The 21,642-nt window shown below is 48.4% G+C and overlaps 1 protein-coding gene across 1 annotated transcript; it reads left to right on the top strand.

Annotated features, from left to right (window-relative positions):
* Positions 1-392: 392 nt before the first annotated feature.
* Positions 393-20,226, top strand: PLCD4 (phospholipase C delta 4). Its single transcript, XM_082631333.1, has 17 exons — positions 393-666; positions 4,574-4,629; positions 4,767-4,925; positions 6,146-6,374; positions 7,503-7,638; positions 8,219-8,450; positions 11,984-12,185; positions 13,150-13,294; positions 13,926-14,078; positions 16,210-16,383; positions 17,606-17,701; positions 17,848-18,004; positions 18,343-18,459; positions 18,698-18,870; positions 19,420-19,555; positions 19,891-20,040; positions 20,118-20,226. The coding sequence occupies exons 2-17, from the start codon at positions 4,608-4,610 to the stop codon at positions 20,222-20,224; spliced, it is 2,388 nt and encodes a 795-aa protein (XP_082487459.1). The 5' UTR covers positions 393-666; positions 4,574-4,607; the 3' UTR covers positions 20,225-20,226.
* The last annotated feature ends 1,416 nt before the right edge of the window (positions 20,227-21,642 follow it).

Raw genomic sequence — 21,642 nt, 5'->3', positions numbered from 1 at the left:
AACCTATCCCTCTACACAAATCATTCCTCTCCTCCTTTTCTCATCTTCCCCCTTTCCCATTCTATCTTTTTTCCTTTCCCTGAGCCATAGAGTTAGACTGAGTGCCCGGCAAGGCAGGATGCAGAGACACTTCTGCCAGTGGAAACAGACACCATGGAAAGGAGCCAGATGAAATAAGGGCAAAGACAGCTGTACAACACGCAGAGAGAAACCAACCAGAATGAAAAGCAGTGATTCACGGAGCACTGCAACTCAGATACTCCTTGGGTTTCACTCTGAGAGCTACTGCAGGACTGAGGTCAGTGAGGGCTGGCATCAAGATGAAGGACAGACAGGCTCCTCCTCCCTGGAGATGTGATGCCCGTCAATCCCTCCCCTTAATCCTCTTCTGCGCACCCCACCCCCACTACTCCCTCACACTGACCAGTGTCCTGGGCCTTTAAGAGTTGGATGGGCTGGACTGAGGAGAGCGCTCACACCTCTCCCCACCCTACTCTTTCTATCTGGCTGTAAGTCTGCCAGTGACAACAGCAAACTGCAGCAGAAGAGGGGAGGAAGCCAGTGAGTGCAAGAGCAGCAAGGGAGAAAAGGAGCCCTCCTGGGTTTCCTCGGCCCACAGCAGAGAGCGTCGCAGATCTCAGACACAGGACTTCTCTCCTGCCCACGGTAAGGGCCTGGAGGCTCAGACCAGCCTCTGCTCCAAGCTCTGGCCTGTCTGAGTCCCTAACTCTGCCTTCCACATGCTTACCCACCCTGACTAAATCATAGCCCTGGACTCTTTTGCCTGAACAGGGACCTGACCTCCTGGTTTTCTCTAGCTTAACCTCTTTGACTTACAGTTTTCCTGCTGGTTGTATCAGTCACCTCTTTATATGAGTACCTCTTAGCTACCCAGGGTACCACTCAGAGGTGAGCCCCACCCTAGTAAAGGAAGAGAGAGAATTGGAGCAGCCATGCTTTAGCACAAATTCAATTACAGATTGTTGAGGATTACCAAATGAGGGCTGGCCAAGACCCATGCGGAGTACAGAAACCCCTGGTAATAGGGAGAGTTGTGAGACTTCCTTGGAAAGAGCCAGGGTTTGAGTTCTATGCCTGGTTCTTAGCCTGCTCAATGACCCAGGGCAGATTGTTGGTGTGCCAGAGTGCTGTGCTGGGAAGAGCACTTGCTTCTAGTCCTGACTCTGACGTTAACTAGCTCTGTGACTTTGGACCACAACTTCCTGATCTATGATCAGAGGGAGTGGAGGCTTCCCCAGATTTGCTTGTGTATCAGGAGTGCTTATTAAAGATAAATATTCCTGGGCCCCATCCTTGGAAATTTGGATCTGGTAGATTTGAGGTGGAGCTAAGGAATCTCTATTTTAAGACACTTTCCAGGAGATATTGATATAGCCAGGAACTGCTGGATTGATGTGTTATAAAAGAGGAGTCTTCAAGCTCTAACCTTCTGAGGGCTATGACCCATTCTGTCCTCTTTATATGAACCAGGTCTGTCATAATCCTGCTCCAAAGCAAGAGAGTAGACAGAATGATTCTCTTCCTTCCTACCCTCAGAGAGACCATAGACACCTTGAATTCCACTATTAGCCATTGGCACCATTGGCAACTCTGCCAAAGTCCATCTCTAGGTGACATGAAGCCACCTGGCAGTTGAGGACCAAATCTTGCTCGGCAGCCCCTGGCCACTTCCCACTTTATTTTGTGTCTCTATTTTCTCATCTGTGTTATAGAGGTAATTATCCATATCCTCGAGGATCTCCACATATGTGCCTAGGAGTAACCAGCTAAGACCCAATCTCTCTTACTCTCAGTCATTATCCTCTGCTCCTTGCCTTTTGCTCTTGCTCCCACTTCCAAATCCTTTTTCCCTCCTCTCCTAACTGCACCTACATCAGTTGTGATCATCCTTCCCATCCTACCTTCAGGCACCAAAGGAAGCACCAAGCCCTAGAACACCTGGGTTCTAAGTCTCATTCTCTGGGCATTTTGTTTAGTCAATCTCCTAGGATACAGGGGGAAATGAGGTCGAGCAGAGGGATGTGCTACTCAGTATCCGAACCCAAGTGTCCCCCTTCCAGGGTCTCAAACTCCTCACAGCGGAAGAGAACCAGAGCTATTGAGAATTAGAAGAGAAACAAAAGAGGAAGGAGTAATGAAGAGAAGGTATAAGGAGAAGGATGAGAAGAGGAGAGCAAAGAGAGGCTGACTTAAGTGAGCAAACAGGGAGGCAGAGAGAGGATGAGAAGAGAAGAGTGAACTGGGGAGAAAGGAATAGGAAGGGGTCAAGCAGAGAATGGGGAAAGGAAAGAAAGAAAAGAAGGGCTATGAAGTGGGATACGGTGGGAACAGAAAATGATGGGGAGGAGAGACAAAACACTGATGTCCCTCATTCAGTCTTATCTCTGCTTTAATCTGCTTCCTAGAGAAAGCCCGTTCTAAGGGCAGAGTCTCAGTGAGGCCTCTGAGGTGGTCAGATAGAGACCTCAGTTCTAGTCCCAGCTCTGCCACTTCATTCATCAGGCGACTGGCAGCTCAGCTAGTCCTCTGTCCCCTTCTCTATAAAATGCAGGCCAGCTCTGACATTCTGTGGCTCCCTGAGTTGAAACTGGCCCTCTAATGGCCACATGTCACCTAGATACAGGTTTAAAATAGTGATTCAGGAATGGGAGCAGGATTGGAAGAGCATGCCGAGCTCTGGGATTGGAAGAGTTTGACAAGAGAGGTTAAAATAACTTTCTAAGGCTGGTTTGAGAGGAGGTAGGGGTGTCCCAGCAAAATAGGGGTGTCCCAGCACTTGGGCTCTGTTCTCAGGCTTCCCATGTTTCAGGACATCATGGTGAGGCTCCCAGACACAGGCATAAGGGAAGGTAATTCTGTCTTCTTCCAGGGCCAAGGCCCACCGATCCCAGAAGTTCAGAGGAGAGATGAGGCAGGATGTTGGCAAGGGGGATTAGGCTTCAGCCTGGGTTACCTCAACCTCCCTTAGACTCTTGAGTACCTAAGACATTTAAGAGAGACCTGTTACTTTTCAGTCTTCATACAGCTTTTGTAAACCTCAGATTCCAAACTGTGCATCCCCACCCAGCAAAGCAGAGATGCTTTTCTGTCTTCGTTTCTTCCTTCTTCAACCAGAGGTTTCTTCTGGTCTCACCCAAGCTTACACATTCAGCCTCAGCCAGCAAAACCTTTCCCCGTTGGAACTGTCTCAGGGTTCTTGCTCTCCTGAGAGCTGCCTTGAGATATTTCTTCTGCTTAGGCTCAAACTGATTCCCTGAACATTTCTACTCCTTTGGAAAGCCTTCTCTAGGTCCTGCAGTCAGGAAAGCTGTATTCTCAGTGATCTCCACATTATTCCTGAAGACTTAGTCACCCTGAGTGACTTTATAGTCTCTTCCTACTTAAGGGAGATAGGGCACTAATATGCTGTGTGACCTCAGACAAGTCACATCATATTTCTGGACTTCTGCTTTTTCATTTGTAAAACGCAGGGAGTTGAACTGCATGAGGTTTCAATGGAGTACTAACTGAATGATTGGTTTAAGGATTCTTTCAGTTTTTTAGGTGTTCACCACTGTCAAAATGTTAAACTTATTCATTAAAAACCACAACATTTTTATTCAAGTGTAGATCCTTGGCTTATACAAGAGCATAGAGCTTTACGTTTCATGGGCTTGGCCAGTCTCAGCATGATTTGGTTAAGAGTTGAGTATATTTCTTCTTGAGGCAGAGCTAGCATCGAAGTGGCCACTAATCAAACCTTCTAGTTCTTTTCAAGGCAAGTTTGTTGTTAGCTATTTGGACAACTTAACCAGTCCTAAATTAGACAGCACATATTTAAAGGTAGGAACTCTTTTTTAGTAGGTAGAGGAAACTTGAAAATGCGGTTCTGAGACTATGTAACTTATCTGGTCCATTAAAACTGTTAGAATTACTTTTATGAAAAGGAGTATAAAATATACTTTATCATGTGAAGGTAGAAGTGGCTTATTTAAGTAGGTGCAGCACCAAGCGTTGTAGAAGAGACAAAAGAAATACTCTGGCTTAGCCCTTCTGGAGCTGGATGACCTACTTGGGAACATGGAGAGGGCTCCTGGAGGAGGGAGCTGGGATGATTCCACTTGGAGAAGGGAAGCCTAGGATGCAGAGAGAGTCTAGTTTCTGAAAGGGGACAGCCAGCAAGTTGGTGATTCCTAATAATGGGGAACTGAGACGTGTGGTCAGCGTTACCTCGTGGATAGCAGGATATTGGGAAGGAAGGGGTATTTAGCAGAAAGCCCTGGTGTGGCCCTGTCGGAGATGGCTGTGGGAAACAGCATAGGCTCTGGAATCAGATCTATTTGGGTTTAAATTCCGAGTCCCTGTGTGACTGAGGCAAGTTTCTTAGCCTCTCTAAGCCTCAGAATCACCAAACTCAAATCAGAAGTAAAAAGAGCTGCAAACTATGTAGATGAAGTAGCTGACATACAGTGTGCAATCAAGAAACACTAGCTTCCTTCTCTTCCTCCGCTGATCTATTATTCTAAGACCCCGAGATTAACCTAAAGCCTCTTGCTGCTCCTTGCTCCTTTAGGTGACTCTGGCATCAGCTGGTGAAGCAGTGGGTGATGGCGTCCCTGCTGCAAGGCCGTGAGTACCCCTGCAGGAGAAGAGGGCTTGGGGAGACAGCCCAGGGACAGGGAGGAGGCTGGACCCCTGTTCAAGAGCTCCTCCTGGGCCCTCCACCCTCCCCGCCGGCTACCCAGTCCCTGCTTCTCCTGGCTCAGGGCTGCCTGTTAATCAAGACCTGCTGCTGATGCAGAAAGGCACGCTGATGCGCAAGGTGAGGTCCAAAAGCTGGAAGAAGCTAAGATACTTCAGACTTCAGGACGATGGCATGACAGTCTGGCATGCCCGGCAGGCCGGAGGCAGGGCCAAGCCCAGCTGTGAGTGATGTGGATAGCTAGGGGCGGGCACATGGGTGGATAGAACCCTGAGGACCCAGCAGCCTGAGAGCAGGGGGAGGGACCAGTGTCCTATGACGTGCCCTTGTGCTGTCCCTTTTGTGTCTGTGTCTGAGCCTGTAAAATGGAAATTATAACAGTACTTGCCTCTTAAGTGTGTTATGAGGATCAAATTGGTTATCGCATGCAAAGACCTTCGAAGAGTCCTGGCACATAATAAAGCTCAGTAAATCATAGATTATAGATTATTATACTATTATTATTATTACTATTATTATTATTATTATTAGAGCTTGATCTCAGGCATCAGAATGTTTGGATTAAAGCCCTGGCTCTCCCAATTTCTAGCTGACTGGCTTTGAACAAGTTACTTAACTTAAACTAATATCAGTTTCCTCATCTATAAAATGGGGATTAAACAGTACCTGTCCAGTATGTTACAGAGGCCTAAGAAGTTAGTGTATAAATCACCTACCATGAGGTCTGAAAGCAGGATGCATTAAATAAATGTTAGTCATTATAATGAATACTTCTAAGTATCATAAATGTGTCATAATAATGTGCATCCTATTGGCCAAACACTTTATGATCCCTCTAAAAATTTGATCACAGGACACATCTAAGAGAATCTACTTTAGAGACATACCCAAAGCTCACGATCCACACCAGCTCCAGCTGAAGAAGTGGGGGGAAGGATTTCTCTGGCTCCCTCCCAGACATCTGGAAAGAGGAAGCCCTCAAACCTGGAATGGGAGAATTGAATTTGGGCACATCATGCTTTGGTGTAACTGCTTCTACCTTGCAAGTGTGTTTCCACTTGTCAGCCCCGCCAGTCCTCCTGTGATCACCATGTAAACTGGCCATGGAGGGGACCATCCCTTATTTAAGATGAGGGCACTGAGGGGTTATGTCATTTTGGCCCATGTCACGCTGCCAGCTGGTGGCTGGAAGCCAGGTCTTGCCACTCCCAGAACAGGCCCCTTGCCATGCTGCCTATGAAAACAGCAATGACTCGTGGCATCCTGAATTCCAAGGGTCTGCATCTCCCTGTACTAAGGCTTTGGGGGTTCCAACCTGTGGAGGCTGGGGTCCCTCCTCTTGTGGCTTCAGAGAAAAGAAGGGAGTACTGGTCCTTGACCCTCAGCTGCTGCAATTTGGCGGACCCTCTTCCTCAGTGCCCGCACTTGCCTCTTCTCCGGCAGTCTCAATATCCGACGTGGACACAGTGCGTGAGGGCCACGAGTCTGAGTTGCTGCGAAACCTGGCAGAGGAGTTCCCCCTGGAGCAGGGCTTCACCATCGTCTTCCATGGCCGTCGCTCCAACTTGGACCTGGTGGCCAACAGTGTCGAGGAGGCCCAGATCTGGATGCAGGGGCTCCAGCTGTTGGTGGACTTTGTCACCAGCATGGACCAACAGGAGCGGCTGGACCAGTATCAGCAGGATGGAGTCAGAGTGGGCTCCACGGGTCACTGAAGGAGCCAGATGCTGCAGGGCTAGGGACAAGTGGGAGGGGGCACAGGGCTAGAGAAGCCCGAGAGTCCAGATGGGGTGGGCAGGGACAGCTCAGCCGAAGAGAGGCTGAGATACTGAGGGAGGAATGGAGCTTGCGATGGCACAGGCATAGCCAGGCAGAGTTTGGGCAGGAATCAGGGCCCCCAGGATTGGGGGAAGGGACAGGGAGAGGCAAAGGACCAAACTAGGTGCTGATCCTGAGAGCTGAACAGAAGATCCCAGTGACATTAACTACCATAGGGATGGGAAGCAACTCCTTAGAGGGCTTAGTGGGGTCAACTCACTTCAAGTTTCCTAGATTGTATTCACCTTCTATGCCAGTTCATTCATTCATTCACCATCTATTAAGCAGAATGTATGAGGCACTATGCCATGCTTTAGGAACACAAAGATTAATGAGAATCAGATACTGTTTTAGTCAGTAGAGAAAATAGAATTGTGTAAATAATTTAAGTACCTTAGCAGTGTTATTGTACTCTAGATGATATGTGGGTGTCCAAAGGAAGGAGAAATATTTATTTCTAGCTGAGATGGTTCTGAGAAAGCTTCAGGGAGGAAGTAGCGTTTGAGCTGAGCCTTGAAAATGAGTGGAATTTGAACATGAAGAGAGGAGGTGGGAAAGGTACTCCTGCCTGAGGGAACAGCATGAGTAAAGGCCCAGAGGTGGGAAACTGAAGGGCAGGAGAGAGAGTGGGACATCAGCGAGCAGAGGAGTGGCGGAGTCTGGCTGAGGTACGGGGAGGTCAGTGATGTGTTGAGAAGACGAGGTTGGGTCCAGATCATGGGGGTGAAGGAGATCTTAACTTCTATGTTAAGGAATTTGGGCTTCCTTCTGCAGGCAACAGGGAGGTCCCCGCAGGCACCTGAGCCATTCAGGGACAAGGTAGATCAGTGCTCTGGGGAGATTATTCCAGAAACTAACGTGGAAAATGAATTGGCATTGGGGAGAGACTGGCGACAAAGACAGGTGCACAGATGTCAATGGATGAACGTGCACACACATCTGCACACACAAACACACACTCGGTGCTTTTGCCTTGACTCAGACCTGGATGGCTGAGTGATTGGTTCCAGCACGGAGACAAAAACCAGGATGGTCGGATGAGTTTCGGAGAAGTCCAGCGGTTACTGCACCTGATGAATGTGGAAATGGACCAAGACCATGCCTTCCAGCTTTTCCAGGTGAGTCTTCTGGGGAAGGAATAGCAGAAGCCAGCCAAGGCCACATTCTCACTTGGTCGGAAGTCCTCTGACCCTCTCCAGGAACACTCACCTGTTGAATCTCTCCTATGCACCCTGGCACTATGCCAGGCTCAATGGGAAGTGTGGGCAGGACTTGGTTCTTAACCCTCAGTCTTGTTGGAAAAATGACTCATAAACTTATGAAAGGTAAATAACAACATGTTATTACATCAGATCTCAAGGACCTCTCTGCCCTTGGCCAGAATTTCACAAGTGCCTAGTACAGTGGAAAACTCCAACTGGTACGTGAGTAAATAGGAGGAGGGATCTTCTGATCTTTTAGGGACATGTTGGGGTATTTAACTCTTTCTAGTTGAAAATTATCTCCAGTAGCAAATGGTATGGCTGAAATTTTGCTTTTTACTTACTGAAGTGGCTTCTTCTATGAACACTGAATGTCAGGAATTCTGTGGAAGCATGTTTGGCTCCACCACTAATATTGCCCTTACAGGGCAAGTTAAAGCCAAAAAATCTGCTGTTAATAGGGTTTGTCCACTCTCCTCGAAACCCTCTTTTGCAGAGAGCAGATGCATCCCAGTCTGGGACTCTGGAGGGAGAAGAATTTGTAGAGTTTTATAAGTCATTGACTCAGCGTCCTGAGGTGCAGGAACTGTTTGAAAAGTTTTCATCTGATGGGCAGAAGCTGACCCTGCTGGAATTTGTGGATTTTCTCCAAGAGGAGCAGAAAGAAGGAGAACGGGCTTCTGACCTTGCTCTAGAACTCATCGACTGCTATGAGCCTTCAAATAGTGGTAAGAGGACAAGGGTGGAGAGGCACCAGACGTGGGGGCCGGATGGGGGACTGTGATTAGAAAGGTGCAGAGACAAGCAGCCTTCTGCTTAACTAAGGGAAGGCTGAGTCCACCCCATCCCCGCCCCCTGCCCAATCAGCTTCATCTCATTCAATCACTCTTTCGGAAGGAGAGAGCCATTTTCTGCCCACATAACACAGGAGTCTCCTCTGTAGTGCTGGATTTCTCAGGACGAAGAACATTCCATAAGTCCCCTTTCCTCCACCATGCTCGTTTCTCATCCTTCACTTTCAGGAAGTTCTTCCTGATATCAACATTTGTCCTCAGTGGAAACGGAAAATCCTTGGTCCTCTTGCTTTTTTTTTTTTAAGTTAACTAATTAATTTATTTATTGGCTGCGTTGGGTCTTCATTGCTGTGCACTGGCTTTCTCTAGTTGTGGCGAGTAGGGGCTACTCTTCGTTGTGGTGCGCAGGCTTCTCATTGCGGTGGCTTCTCTTGCTGCGAAGCACAGGCTCTAGGCGCACAGGCTTCAGTAGTTGTAGCACGCAGGCTCAGTAGTTGTGGCTCGTCGGCTGTAGAGCTCAGGCTCAGTAGTTGTGGCGCACAGGCTTAGTTGCTCCGCGGCATGTGGGATCTTCCTGGACCAGGGCTCAAACCCATGTCCCCTGCATTGGCAGGCGGATTCTTAACCACTGCACCATCAGGGTAGCCTGGTCCTCTTGCTTTTGGCCTCTTCTCTAGTGCATGTGATTCCTTTTCCTCCAGCTCCCTTCATGGTTCCTGTTGGCTGTCTCTTTAAATGCTGGCTTTCTATCCTTTCCTGGCTTTCTCCAAATTCTCCAAGTGGTTCTTGAGTCCTAAGCCCCTGAGCAGGGAAACTAGTCAGTCCCTGGCTGAGGGGGATGATGAGGTGGCCAATCATTTAGCTCTTTACAAGCACAGCTAAAATATGCCGTCTGCCCTCAAACCTTTCTCTTTGCCCCTTTACTAGACACCTTCCTGCCCTCAATTCCCTGCGGAAAGTGAAGAATTTACGTTACTCATATTAAGTGACTTACAAGGCATTTTACATCTCTTACTTCTTTTAGTCCTCACTATATCCTTGTAAATCAAAACCAATAATCTTTATTGGGCCTTTGCTAAGTATCCCACGATGTGCTAATATCTCTACATGTTTTTCCCTTCAAATCCTTCCAACAACCTGAGGAAGTGGGATCTATTATTGTCAGTTGTACAAAAGAGGAAAACTGAGGTTAAGAAAAATTAAATGACTTGCTCAGAGTCAACAGCTAATGAAAGGAGGAACTGGGATTCAAACCCAGGTCATCTGACTCTTACCTGGTGCCTCTCTTGAGAACGAGGATTACAGATGAGAGGAATGTGAGCTGGACAGGTGACCCAGGTTTCCTAGGTCTCAACTCCCACTCCCTTTCATTCATTCATTCACTCACTACTTCAGCAAATGCTCACTGAGTACCTGTAATGTGCCAGGACCTATGGTAGGCACCAGAGATACAGTGGTAGGTCAGACAAGGACAGCGCCCTCATGGAACGCAGAGTCAAACAGAAAGCATTGGAATCGCTGATTCCAGATTCATGTGGGTGCTCAGAGAAGGAAGGGGCTGTAAAGCAATCATTTCAGGAAACTAAATAGAAGTGGAAGTTGGTGAGTTAAGAAATAGGATCCTCTATTTCCGGTTCAGGATCCGGTATACATCATTACATTTATTCTACCTCCCACCACTTTTGGTGTTCCTTCCCCTTGCACTTGACTATCAGATACTACAGTCTGGCTGCAGAGTGTGGTATCAGTCAGGAGACGGGGGCTCAAGTCCCCACTTTGCTTCTTAGTAACTGAGTAACTCTGGGCAAGGGTCACTTAACCTATTGGAGACTCAGTTTTCTCATTTGTAAAATAATTGGTGATCAAATGAAATAATGTACATGGGGACTTCCCTGGTGGTGCAGTGGCTGGGAATCCGCCTGCCAATGCGGGGGACGGGGGTTCGACCCCTGGTCTGGGAGGATCCCACATGCCGCAGAGCAGCTGGGCCAGTGCGGCACAACTACTGAGCCTGCTCTCTAGAGCCCGTGCTCTGTAGCAAGAGAGGCTACCGCAATGAGAGGCCTGCGCACCGCAGTGAGGAGTGGCCCCAGCTCGCCGCAACTGGAGAAAGCCCATGCGCAGCAACAAAGACCCAACGCAGCCCAAAATAAATAAATTTATAAAAAAAAATAATGTACGTGAAAACTACCTAGTAACTATGGACTTACCCTAGCGATTTGAGTTATTACAGTCAAGACTGAAACTTTGTGCCCAACTTCTTGCCGTTTTCCACCATCCTCGGGCCTTGTCAAACCTGGAGTGAGGAAGCTGGGCATGAGAGTCAAGCTGTTCTGTCTCCCCTGCAACAATGTTACCCTCAGTGAGACTGTACAATCCAGTGGTGTAGAGCATGGCTCTGACATCTGGCTACCTGGGTTCAAATCCCAGCTCCTTCACTTATTAGTTATTAGTTATGTGACCCTGGGATAATTTATGTAACCTCTCAGGGCAGATCATGTTACATCCACCTGATCGTGTTGGTGAGAGCATTAAGAGAGATGCTGCATGTAACGTCCTTGGCACAGAGCAAGTGCTCAAGAACTGTTAGCCATCATTGTTGTTGTTACATGAGGCCTGTGCTGAGGGGGTGAGGGCTCTGGAAGGAGCAACAGGGCCCTGCCCTCAGAGAGTGTAGTCCAAGGGGATGTTGGACAAACACTCCTCAAAGCACCATATGGGAACTGACGATAGGAAGAAACCCTCAGGCCATAGTTAGCAGCAGCTACACAGCCCAGGGAATAAAACACAGGTACCTTGGTCTTGTCACTAACAAGTCTTTGACTTTGATCCTCTCTGAGCCTCAGTTTCCCCATCTATGAAATTAGCCCTTTGGACTGAATACTGTGCTGCCCGTTATGGTAACCATGAGCTCCATGTGACTATTTAGTTTACAGTTGGCCCTCTGTATCCACAGATTCCACATTCGTGGATACGGAGGGTCGACTATACCATGCCATTTTATGTAAGGCACTTGAGCATCCACGGATTTTGGTATCTGCTGTGGGGAAGGGGGAGGTCTTGGAGCCAGTCCTCTGTGAATACTGAGGGATGACTGTAACTAAAATCAAAATTTTAACTCAGTTCCTCAGTCGCACAGCTACATTTCAAATGCTCGGTAGCTTTATGTATTCAGAGGCTATCATATCGGGCCGTGCAGAATAGAACATTTCTGTCATTGTAGAAAGTTCTATTGGACAGCACTGGGCTAGAATGGTCTTAACGATTCCCCTTGTAGATTTAAGGTTCTCTGAGGGTGGGGATGATTGAAATGACAGACACTGGATGGGGCAAGTTTGGGATCTGGAGGCTGGGAGTGGACACCATTGGAAAGGCCAGGCCCTGGAGAAGGCTGGGGTGGAGAACCGCCTGTAGGTGTGCTGGGTGTTGTCACCAGAACTTCTCACTCTAGCTACTCCACACCCTAGGCAAACTGCGCCATGTGCTGAGCATGGATGGCTTCCTCAGCTACCTCTACTCGAAGGACGGAGACATCTTCAATCCGACCTGCCTCCCCATCTACCAGGATATGACTCAGCCCCTGAACCAGTACTACATCAGCAGCTCCCATAACACCTACCTAGTGGGAGACCAGCTTTGTGGCCAGAGCAGCGTGGAGGGATACATACGGTGCAGTGGGGCCGAGGGGTGAAAGGGTCCAGCTCATGAGAAAGGAACATCTGTGGGAAGTTGGGGGGTGCTGTCAGGGGATAACAGGGATTGAAAAGTTGTTGTGGGGGCTTTGGGGCTGCGGATCCCTGGATATCCGAGAGACATGGAGGAGCTACTGAAGACTGGCGGGAGAGTGGTATGGAAACTCTGTGGGTAAATGGAGCTTCTCTCTCTCTCATAGGCTATGAAACTCTCTTGGAACTCAGAGGTCCTGACAGATTTATTGTGAACAAATAAATAAACTAAATGTTAAATGGGAGGCAGTAGAGAAGAGGAGTTAAAAACATAGGTTCTGCAGTCAGACGATTTGAGATCAAATACTAGCCCCCTCACCTGGGACTCTAGGGCTAAATATTTAACCTCTCTATGCCTCAGTTTCCCTATCTGAGAAACAGAGATGACTACAATGCCTATTCTGTCTGGGTTGTTGTGAAGATGAAATGAGGTAATCCATGTGTCAATAGCTAATAAATGGTATCTGCTTTTTTGCAGTTAATCGTGGATTAGAGCAAATAGTCAAGATATCCTTGTAGTGCCAGCAACTGAACTAGTAGCTTCAAGGGATACATGATGAGTGGAACTTCCCCAGGAAGTCTAGTAGAGAAAATAACTGTAAATTTACTGAGAGTTTGAATAACTCAGGTGTTGTATAACGATTTACAAGCAGAACACCCCAAGGCAGGATGTGATGGCTCGCTAAGGGAGGATTGTGAGTTGGGCGGGGTGGGGGTGGGTGGAGATCAGTGTGAGCTGCAGCCCTGCCCCAGTAGACAGAGAAGGGTCCGTGGAGATGTAGCTTGGTGGAGTCTTGATGGGTAAGTGCCGGTAAAGCACTGTTCTCTCCAGAGTGGGGAGAAGAGGGTCCCTAGGTGGAAGATCAGACCTTGACCCCTCCTGTCCCTGGGGGGTGGGGTTCTTGCAGGGCCCTGAAGCGGGGATGCCGCTGCGTGGAGGTGGATATATGGGATGGACCTAGCGGGGAACCTATTGTTTACCACGGACACACACTGACCTCTCGCATCCCGTTCAAAGACGTCGTGGCCGCCATTGGACAGTATGCCTTCCAGGTAGGAGCCTCAGGATGGAAATACTGATGAGGCAAGAGGATCTGAAGGAAGAGGCTCTGGGTCTGGGGAGGGTGGAGGGATGCAGGGGAGGTTACATCAAATGGCATATGTGTAAAAGAGATTTTAACTGTGAAGCATCAGGCAAATGTTAAGGGATTATTATGAATAAGTGTTAGATGCGTTACTAGTAGTCATAGAGCTAATTGCTAGAGATTAGTAATTATTACCTCTAACAACTTCTGTCACCCATCTGGGAGAGGGTGGATGAGGAAACAGAGAAAGTGGTGGCTAGACTGGGAGACAATAGCAATCTGGAGATGAAAGCCTGACAGTGTAACATGAACACATAACTGGGGGAATGGCCTGGCTTTCCCACTCTGAGCCTGAAAACGCAAAGGTCCCGGAGGGACCTGGGTCAGACCTGGCACAGATCTGAGATTTGGGGTCCCAAGAGTGACTTTTAGACGTGGGGTGCCCAGACCCAGGAAGATCTCCTTGAGGCCTGGCATGGGGTCGCAGGACCTTGGCAATCAGGGTACTCAGTTGAGTTAGTAATTAGGGGGGGCTGGAGAAGCAAGGGGGTTATAGGCCTCAGAATTCTGGCTCCAGCGTGCCCTCCCCTCCCCATCAGACATCAGACTATCCAGTCATCTTGTCCCTGGAGAACCACTGCAGCTGGGAACAGCAGGAGATGACAGCACGTCATCTGACAGAGATCCTGGGGCATCAGCTACTGAGCACCACCTTGGATGGGCAGCTTCCCACTCAGCTGCCCTCCCCTGAGGTAGGACCATGCTCCCCCAGCCCAGGCTCTGCCATGGCTTCCCTATCGCCCCACCTTGGCTCCTTCCTCCATGCCCATCTTGTTCCCTTCTTCTCACTCTCAGATGGACCATCTTACTCTTTAATATCCTTGGAGAGAACTTCAGTTTTTTAAAAATCTGATTCAGGGAATTCCCTGGTGGCCTAGTGGTTAGGATTCTGGGCTTTCACTGCCATGGCCCGGGTTTAGTCCCTGGATGGGGAACTGAGATCCTGCAAGCCACACGGCGCAGCCAAAAAAAAAATCTAATTTAACATAGAATTCTAGCTAAAGTTCTCTAAATTTAAAATCATTTATTTACTTTATATATTTTTTCAATGGAAAATCTTTTTTTCTTGATAGTTCATAATTATAGCCTAGCCCCCCCACCATAATCTCAGCCTCTCCCATAACAGCTGCCAAAAGATTTTCTAAATGCTTATATAGACATATATGTGTATATATGGTCACATTTTTAAAAACGTGAATGGGATCATCCTTTCCACCCCTTTTATATCTCACATATAATATCAATATATATCATGAATGTCTTTTCATAAATATGTATTTTCTTTCTTTTTTTTTTTTTGCTGTATGCGGGCCTCTCACTGTTGTGGCCTCTCCCATTGTGGAGCACAGGCTCCGGACGCACAGGCTCAGTGGCCATGGCTCACGGGCCCAGCCACTCCGCGGCATGTGGGATCTTCCCAGAGCGGGGCACGAACCTGTGTCCCCTGCATCAGCAGGCGGGCTCTCAACCACTGCGCCACCAGGGAAGCCCTGTATTTTCTTTTTTAACAGTTCTATAGTATTGTATTTTATGTTATTGACCATAATTTATTCAACCAGTAGGTGGTAAACATAACCAGTAAATGGTAAACATTTAGGCTGTTTATAATTTTTCACTTGTACATAGAGCTCTGCCCATTTATTTTTTCTTTGAGTTGGATTCCTAGAAGCAAAACTGCTGTGTTGAAAAGTTTGCATGTTGACATTTTTGGTTATTATTGTCAAGTTGCCCTCTGGAAAAAAAATACCAAATTGCACTCCAACCAACAGTATAAGGCAGTGACTACAAATAAATCCAGTAGTGAGATAATTCATAATGGCAAACGTGAACAGAAAAAAAAGTCAACTTTTTAAAAAAGGAAGGTCTATGTTTTCTTCTTTTGAATTAATTGATAATTTTATTTACCCCCTTTTATAGGGTAAATATATAGGGTTTTTAATTTTTGTCTTTTTTTTTTTTTTTTTTTTTTTTGCTGTACGCAGGCCTCTCACTGTTGTGGCCTCTCCCGTTGTGGAGCACAGGCTCTGGATGCGCAGGCTCAGCGGCCATGGCTCACACGCCTAGCCGCTCCACAGCATGGGGGATCTTCCCGGACCGGGGCGTGAACCCGTGTCCCCTGAATCGGCAGGCGGACTCTCAACCACTGCACCACCAGGGAAGCCCAGGGTTTATAATTTTTATTAATATATAACAAATTTTTAAATGTTAGAGATAATGTTTTGGAAAATTTTTTTTTTGCAGTCTATTTTTCCTTTTTTTTTTTGGCCGCACCGCACGGCTTGCAGGATCTTAGTTCCCAGACCGGGGAATGAACCCGGGCCACGGCAGTGAAAGTGCGGAGTCCTAACCACTGGACCGCCAGGGAACGGCCCTTGCAGTCTACTTTTTCTTTTCGTCATTATAACATCTTCAGAGATTTTTAAGCTTTATGTAGTCAAATCTGCCAATTATTTTTATGTCTTGTGGGTTTTCATCTCATGTTTTTAAAGGCTTTCCCACCTTAAGCTTATTCAGAAAGATTCTGTATTTTCTTCTGATACTCTTATGTTCTTTATATTTACATGTAAATCTTTATATTTACATGAGGAATCTTCATGTGTCAAATGTGAGGTAGGGGTCTGCATGTATTTTTTTCCTTATGGATAGAGATGTTACAGGTTCGCTTAATAGGAAATCCCTGTTGTATGTATCAAGCAGCCTTCCTGTGGGAACTTCTGACCACTCACTCACTTCCTGTGCCTTTGAGAGCAGTGGGACCTGCATGATCCCCAGGAGGGTTCCAGACGAGATAGGTAGACAGGCCCCCCCATTTTTATCCCCTAGGAGCTTCGGAGGAAGATCCTTGTGAAGGGAAAGAAGTTAAAAACGCTTGAAGAGGATCTTGAGGAAGAGGAGGAGGGGCCAGAGTCTGAACTGGAAGAGGCTGAGCTGCAGCTGGAGGCCCAGATGGAGTCTGAGCCCCAGGAGTTGAGCCCTCGCAGTAAGGACAAAAAGAAGGTAGGCCAGGAGAGTGGTCTTTCTGCTCTGGCATTTGATCAGGTGGTACCACTAGCTGAGAGCCCACATGTGAAGAGACTGGAGCCAGGCAGGGTGGAGGGCCAAGGAGCAAAATGCTCCTTGTCTCCAATGAAAGAGGCATGAGAATGCGTACATAGCATCACTATATAGATTGCCATATATAGATACATTGCAGTGGCTTTCCAACTTCTTTGGGCTGTGAAATCTTTTGTTTTTTTTTTTAATGAAATCTTATATGGAAGCTCAGTATACAAAATAGATAAATGTAGAGCCCTCCTGGTTGAAGCACCCCTTTGGCTCTCTCCTGGGTCTCCCAGGTGACTTCTGAGACATCTTTGTATTACTTCCCAGTCTCCTTGAAGGCTAGTTCGAAAACCACTGATGTGTACGTGTGTGCATGCATGCATGTGTATATTATATCGGGTAGGTAGGGCTTACTAGAGTGACTGCTGTGACCTCAACTAAAGTGGGCTTAGTTAGAGAAAGCTTCTTGGAAAAGGTGAGTCTGAAGAGGGATCAGAAATAGCCAGAGGAGGAGCAGGAAGAGGTGGGGAAGGGGTACCACTGGTGGGACCACTGAGATCCTGCTCTGAAGTCCGCATTTCTCTCTTTTGTGCACTTGCTTGGCTCAGCTGACTTCTAGCTTATCCTGTTCTCTCTGGAGCTGTGTTGTCATGCCCAGGGATGGAAATGGGAATTCAGGAGAAAAATCCATAGTTACTACTCTGGGACTCTCACATCCTTCCAGGTGTGATTTCCATGACCATCTGCATATCTTGATGTATCTGTTTGGGCTCATGTGCATTTTTTTTTTCCTTTTTTTTGCGGTACGTGGGCCTCTCCCGTTGCGGAGCACAGGCTCCGGACACGCAGGCTCAGCAGCCATGGCTCTCGGGCCCAGCTGCTCCGCGGCATGTGGGATCCTCCTGGACCGGGGCACAAACCTGTGTCCCCTGCGTCGGCAGGCGGACTCTCAACCACTGCGCCACCAGGGAAGCCCATATGTACATTTTGATAAAGAATTATTTATTTGTTTTAAAAGATGAGAGGTAGGGAGTATGACATCTGTTTAATAATAATAATAATAAATTAAAAACCTGTTACTTACAAAGTAACCTACAAAGTAATCCTTCAAGCCCAGAGGCTGAAACTGATCCCATCAGTGTACATAGACTGCCTTTATTGCCATTCCCATCCTCAGGTTGTGATGTGCCCACTGTTGTGTCCGCCTATGTGTTGTCAGATTATGTCCCAGGCTCCTATTTCCAAGCCTGGGTTCCTTCTCTTTCCCAAGCAGGTGAGGCAGGAGGGAGAATACAATGGGGAGGCAGTGGGCAGAGCCTTAGGTTGGGTGGAGAAGTTCAGATCTTGGCCATTGGCTTCTTCCCTCTCAGATTGCTAATGGTTCAATTCCATCTTCCTCCCTACTTTCTCCTTTTCCAGAAATCCAAGCCCATCTTATGTCCATCCCTCTCTGCCCTGGTTGTCTACTTGAAGGCTGTCACATTCTACAGCTTTGCTCATTCGAGGGAGCACTACCGCTTCTATGAAACATCATCTTTCTCTGAAGCCAAGGCCAAGAGCCTCATCAAGGAGGCTGGTCAGGACCAGAAGGGAGGGACAGGGAAGGAACTGGGATGGGTTAGAGTCAGGTCTGATGGGCAGGCAGATGAGTCCCAAGAGGATGAGGGAGCGAAGGAGGGATGGTGGAGCCAAGGAACTCCTCAGACCAGGTACGGGGATGGGAGTATTAACAGTGGGTTCAAGGCTCTAGGGGTAAGACAGGTGTGGGAGATGGTCTGCACGGAAGAGAGATAGGCACAGCCTTAGGCGATGCTTCCGAGGAGAATGAAGTGGGTGGGCAGGGTCCTTGAGACCAGGGAAGTGGGAGGATCCACCCCACCCACTACCATCTCCCTACCCACACGCTCTTTACAGGCAATGAGTTTGTGCTGCACAATACCTGGCAGTTAAGCCGTGTATATCCCAGTGGCCTGAGGACAGATTCATCCAACTACAACCCCCAGGAGTTCTGGAATGCAGGCTGCCAGATGGGTGAGGGGGCAGTAGGGGCAGGGAAGAGCGAGTGGAAGAGCTACGGGGGGGGGCAGTCAGTCGGTCCCTGGGTGGCAACGGGGCCAGGGAGTGCTCCGAGAGGAGGGCTAGGCTGAGAAAGATGCTCTCCATGGTGTTCCCTGCAGCCCTTTTACACCCAGTATGTCTGTCTAGCTCCATGAACGTGGGGCTGGATGGCCCCCATGGTGAATCTTTCCTTTTCTCCCGGGGCCCTCAGTGGCTCTGAATATGCAGACGGCGGGGCTTGAGATGGACCTGTGTGATGGGCTCTTCCGTCAGAACGCTGGCTCCGGCTACGTGCTGAAGCCAGACTTCCTGCGTGATGTCCAGAGTTCCTTCCACCCTGAGAGGCCCATCAGTCCGTTCAAAGCCCAGACCCTCCTAATCCAGGTATAATGGAAAGAGAAACCATTGGGAAGAAACTGGGATGGCTGGGACAGAAGCCAGGGAGGGTGGTGGGTGGAAGGGGTGAGGGGTGGGTGGCTAGGCCTGACAGGAGTGTAATGGGGGGAAAGTTCCTCATGAGGCAGCAAGGACTTTGGAGCCAGTTGCCTAGGTTCAAACCCATTTACTAGTTGTGTAACGTCAGGCAAACTCCTTAACCTTAGTCTCCTCACCTGCAAAATTGGGGTAACAATACTGCCTACCTCTCAGGGCTGTTGTGATTAGTTGATCTGAAGTGCTTACAACAGTGCCTAGGGTACAGTAAGTGCTGTAGAAGGGCTGCTGTCAAAATACCTACTTTCAAACCTTGCTAAATTTCTACTTGGATGCATGTTAAATAGCAGGTGAGGTACTAGAATATATTACCCATGAGAATTAGCTTTGCAAACCCCAAAGCTGTAGTGCAAGGTCCTGCGTCTCCCCCGCAAATGTGGGAGAGCTGGAGGGGGGCTGGGCTGAGCAGGAACTAGTGAGGCTCCAGAGCTCTGGTTGCAGGTAATCAGTGGGCAGCAACTCCCCAAAGTGGACAAGACCAAAGAGGAGTCCATTGTGGATCCACTGGTAAGAGTGGAGATCTTTGGCGTCCGCCAAGACACAACCCGGCAAGAGACCAGCTACGTGGAGAACAATGGTGAGACTGGGCAGTGCTGGGGGAAAGTGGGAGAAGCATGGCTGTTGTTTTCCTACCATCCAGCCCTCCATTAAGCACAGTCCATCACCCCTCCCGCCACCTTCATGGGAGGCAGTGTGGAACCGGACAAAGAGTAAGGACTTGGACATCTTGGGTCTGAAGCCAGGCCTCTCACTTACAAGCTCCAGTGACTAAGCAAACTGCTTACCCGCTCAATCTCCTCACTTGTAAAACGCTGCTAGGAAAATTAAGCGAGAGAACATGGGAAAGCAACCCAACATGGTCAACAATGTCTGTTCCTTCATTTCTTCCCTCACTTACCCTCCCCTGCTCAGGTTTTAATCCATACTGGGGGCAGACACTGTGCTTCCGGGTCCTGGTACCTGAACTGGCCCTGCTGCGTTTTGTGGTAAAAGACTATGACTGGAAATCCCGAAACGATTTCATTGGTCAGTACACCCTGCCTTGGAACTGCATGCAACAAGGTGAGCCAGTCCTCCCACCCCTGGCCCGCACCCCAGCTCTGGCTGCCTTCCTAATACTGTCCCCCGCCCCTTTCCAGGTTACCGCCACATACACTTGCTCTCCAAGGATGGCATCAGCCTCCATCCAGCCTCCATCTTTGTGCACATCTGCACCCGGGAAGGTTTAGAGGGGGTTGAGTCTTAAGGTGGGCACTTCACAGGAAGAGTGGGTGCATCGGCTTTAGACGGTAAGAAAAGCCTGGAAGGATGCTCCAGAAAGCAACCAGAGGTGGTGAAAACCAAGCTTTGGACTGTGCATTCCTAGGCACAAAATGACTTCATCCTTCCTGACAAGCAAATCTAGGACCTGATTTGTCACCTTCTTTCTTTTCCCTTTCTTCGTTTTCACCAGCCTTTGGTATCATTCCTGTCCTTACCCTCTGCATACTCTACACTGGAATTCCTTCCTTCCTTCCTCTTGCTATAGGTTCAATCCCATACCCAGATCTAGGACTACACTTTCGCACCAACTCTGGCTCAAAGGCAGATTGCAACTAGAAATCCAGAGAAGGGCTTGGGGCAGACAAACCCTAAGAGGCACTATCTCCTCCACCTCTAACTTCCTCAAAGTCCAGAGCCAAAGGAAGGACAAATCAAGCCCCAAGGCTCCCCAGGCAAAGGCTGGGGAAGGAGATCTGACCCCAAGACTGTATTACGACTCTCAAGAGAACACTACACAGCCCTCAGAGTCTCCACTGGACTGCTGCTCCCTAGCCCCTCTGGTATAAATAGAGCTTCTCTCTCAATGTGGCTTGAGTACAGTCTCTCATTGTTGGGCAAGAAGGGGAGCTGTGAGGGTTGGGGAACATTTGGGTAGACAGGCGGGATAGGAAAAAGGTGGAAAAATAGGGCTTCCGGGGGCCCCCCTGCACTTACTACAAGTAGGGCTTCTAAGGGACAGGGCAAAACGAGGAGACAAAGAGTTATGTGATCCCAGCCCTCCTAAAGAGTTTGCCTGGAATAGTCCTGGCTTATGTCTGGTGTCTCAGCATAATTATTAACAGTACCCTCTTCAATTTTCCCAGTGTGTCCCAGTTTAGATGATTAATTATACAGTCACTGTGAGGCACTGACAGAATCCTGGGTTAGAGATTTACCTTCCCAGTTGTCTGTCTTTCTCCCTATCCTTGTGCTTTAACTCTAGTGCAGCAGCTGAGCCAGTCGGGATGGTGCCGAATTAAAGCTGCTTCCGTGAGGAGGCTTAGTGGGTGGCAATCCTCCCTCTACAGGTGGACAAACGGACTCAGAAATAGGGAGCAGGGCATGGGCTGATTCAGGCTTGAGGACAGAGAGAAGGCAGACCTGGGCGTTTCAGAATCAATCGCTCAGTGAAGATGGAAGGAGACAAAGGAGAGACAGAGGCCTGAGAGGGGACAGGGCAGACTGAGATGACAGCCTGGCAGTGTTAAGTCAGGGACTTGGACGAGTCTATATAAGCTACTCATCATTTAACCATGCTTTATAGAGCAGTGGGCACAACAGCACATGCGGTTAGATACAACTGTTCTGAGGATGCCGAAAGAAAAGAGGACTTGACATAGTAAGAAGGAAAGAGAGGATGAA

Source organism: Mesoplodon mirus, assembly GCF_964341445.2.
Source record: "Mesoplodon mirus genome assembly, chromosome: 8".
Taxonomy (NCBI): Eukaryota; Metazoa; Chordata; class Mammalia; order Artiodactyla; family Ziphiidae; genus Mesoplodon; species Mesoplodon mirus.
The sequence above is the reverse complement of the archived record's forward strand: the minus strand, read 5'-3'. Positions and strand labels throughout refer to the sequence as shown.